The following is a 1,557-nucleotide window of genomic DNA, read 5'->3' on the forward strand; positions in this document are numbered from 1 at the left end:
CTCCGTCCACGCTGGCTGGTCACTACCCATCCTCAAGCAGGACTTGGTGCGAATGGCATTGGCATCAATTTTGGTTGGCAGATGAACGGACGCGGGTGAAGATGCGCGAGCTTGCCTTGAGCGCCTTAGACGAGGGAGCACAAGGAAAGGCAGAGGTGTGGCGTAACAGGTGGTTAGGGCATGAAAGAAGTTTCGTGTAAGAAGTTTGGGTTAGGGCGGACACCGCTTGTTCTCACAGGAGCGCCTTCTGTCAAGAGTGAAGAGGGTCAAGGCTTCGAGTCCGATTGAGCAGTTCGCACCAATGGTCCAAGGATGTCTCTTGGGTCAGAGGATGCTGGACCTCCTCCAGTTTGAGCATCACCGCCAGGTTGTTCGACCCAACTCGAAGCGGAGGGATTTCTGGGACTACGATTCTTTCTATACTGTGACGGCATTACTTGAAGAGAGTCGATCGTCTTTGACCTTGATGCATCTGTCGCATGAGTCCGTCGTAGTCCAGTGAGCGTGGTCCGGTGGGAGCCACTTTCCAACACGAGATCTATGGGATTTTCCCGAGACTGTACTCCGGCGAGGATGAGAATAATACCTGTAGGTCATCGGAGTTTTGTCTGGACGCCACACCACTCATTATAGACGCCCGATGAAAGGCACAAGAATTGTATAAGCCACAAGGCTTCTGATTGGCACTCATTATCAATCTTTCCCTTCATTAAGTATCCGAGAAAGTGTCCAGGTTACTCTTGACGTTCAATGTTGTCGTGGTCTGGATTCGCCGCTAACGCTTCTAAATCATCAGGTAAGTAAGCCACGGATGAATCTTGTTGTTTAACAGAGAAAGGAACCTACACCAGACTCTCCCAAGGGATTGACATCGACCCGGGGACGTAGACATGGAGATACGGCCGATCAAGCCCCTCTTGCTCAGCTCAGCAAAATTGGCGTCGACTCAGGCCGAGCGCCGGAGGCGGAAGCTCGACATTATGCAATTGCTGAAGCAGGAAATAGTGGCAAAGGGCCTGCAGGTGTGGTCAGATCGGAGGAGGAAGGCCCTATTGCACTGCGAGATCATCAGGTCCATCGCTTGCTCGAGGAAAACCGAAGCTTGAAGGATGAACTCGAGGATGTTAAAGCTCAGCTTGCGGATGCTAAGAGTTTTTTGGAGGCTAAACGCAAGGAGTTGAAGGGCGCCCAGGTGTTCCTCAATCCAGCTGACACGCTCTCCACTACAGATGTTGTACAGAGGGTTATAACACTGAACGAAGAAATATTTCAAGCTGCTGCTCTCCTTGGAGAGATGCTCCAGATTCCGGAACATGAGGGTAGGACACAGGATTAGACGACGGAGGCGTTTGAGAAAGCTAGGTGGATGTTGGGGGAGCAGATGGCGAGCATCCTCGCTGCGGAGTCCATGAACCTCCGCACAGAACTTAACCCGCTCCTCGTCCAAGTCGTGTTGCAGATTGCCATCACTACTTGGTGTAGGTTTGTGGTTTCCTTGTGGAAGCCCGGTGATAGCACCGTGGCAGACTTTTTGGCAGTTATTACTCCGAGATCGTC

The 1,557-nt window shown here is 51.8% G+C and overlaps 1 protein-coding gene across 1 annotated transcript in view; it reads left to right on the top strand.

Annotated features, from left to right (window-relative positions):
- Nucleotides 1–750: 750 nt before the first annotated feature.
- The window catches only part of LACBIDRAFT_327657 (uncharacterized protein), a gene marked incomplete at both ends in the record, with an annotated part of 2,910 nt that continues 2,103 nt past the window's right edge, over nt 751–1,557 (top strand). The window contains 3 exons of the mRNA XM_001881476.1: nt 751–796; nt 852–1,319; nt 1,425–1,482. Of these exons, the coding sequence (XP_001881511.1) occupies nt 751–796; nt 852–1,319; nt 1,425–1,482 (572 nt within the window). The remainder of the gene's footprint in view (nt 797–851; nt 1,320–1,424; nt 1,483–1,557) is intronic.

This window comes from Laccaria bicolor, genomic scaffold (genome assembly GCF_000143565.1).
Source record: "Laccaria bicolor S238N-H82 LACBIscaffold_13 genomic scaffold, whole genome shotgun sequence".
Lineage (NCBI taxonomy): Eukaryota > Fungi > Basidiomycota > Agaricomycetes > Agaricales > Hydnangiaceae > Laccaria > Laccaria bicolor.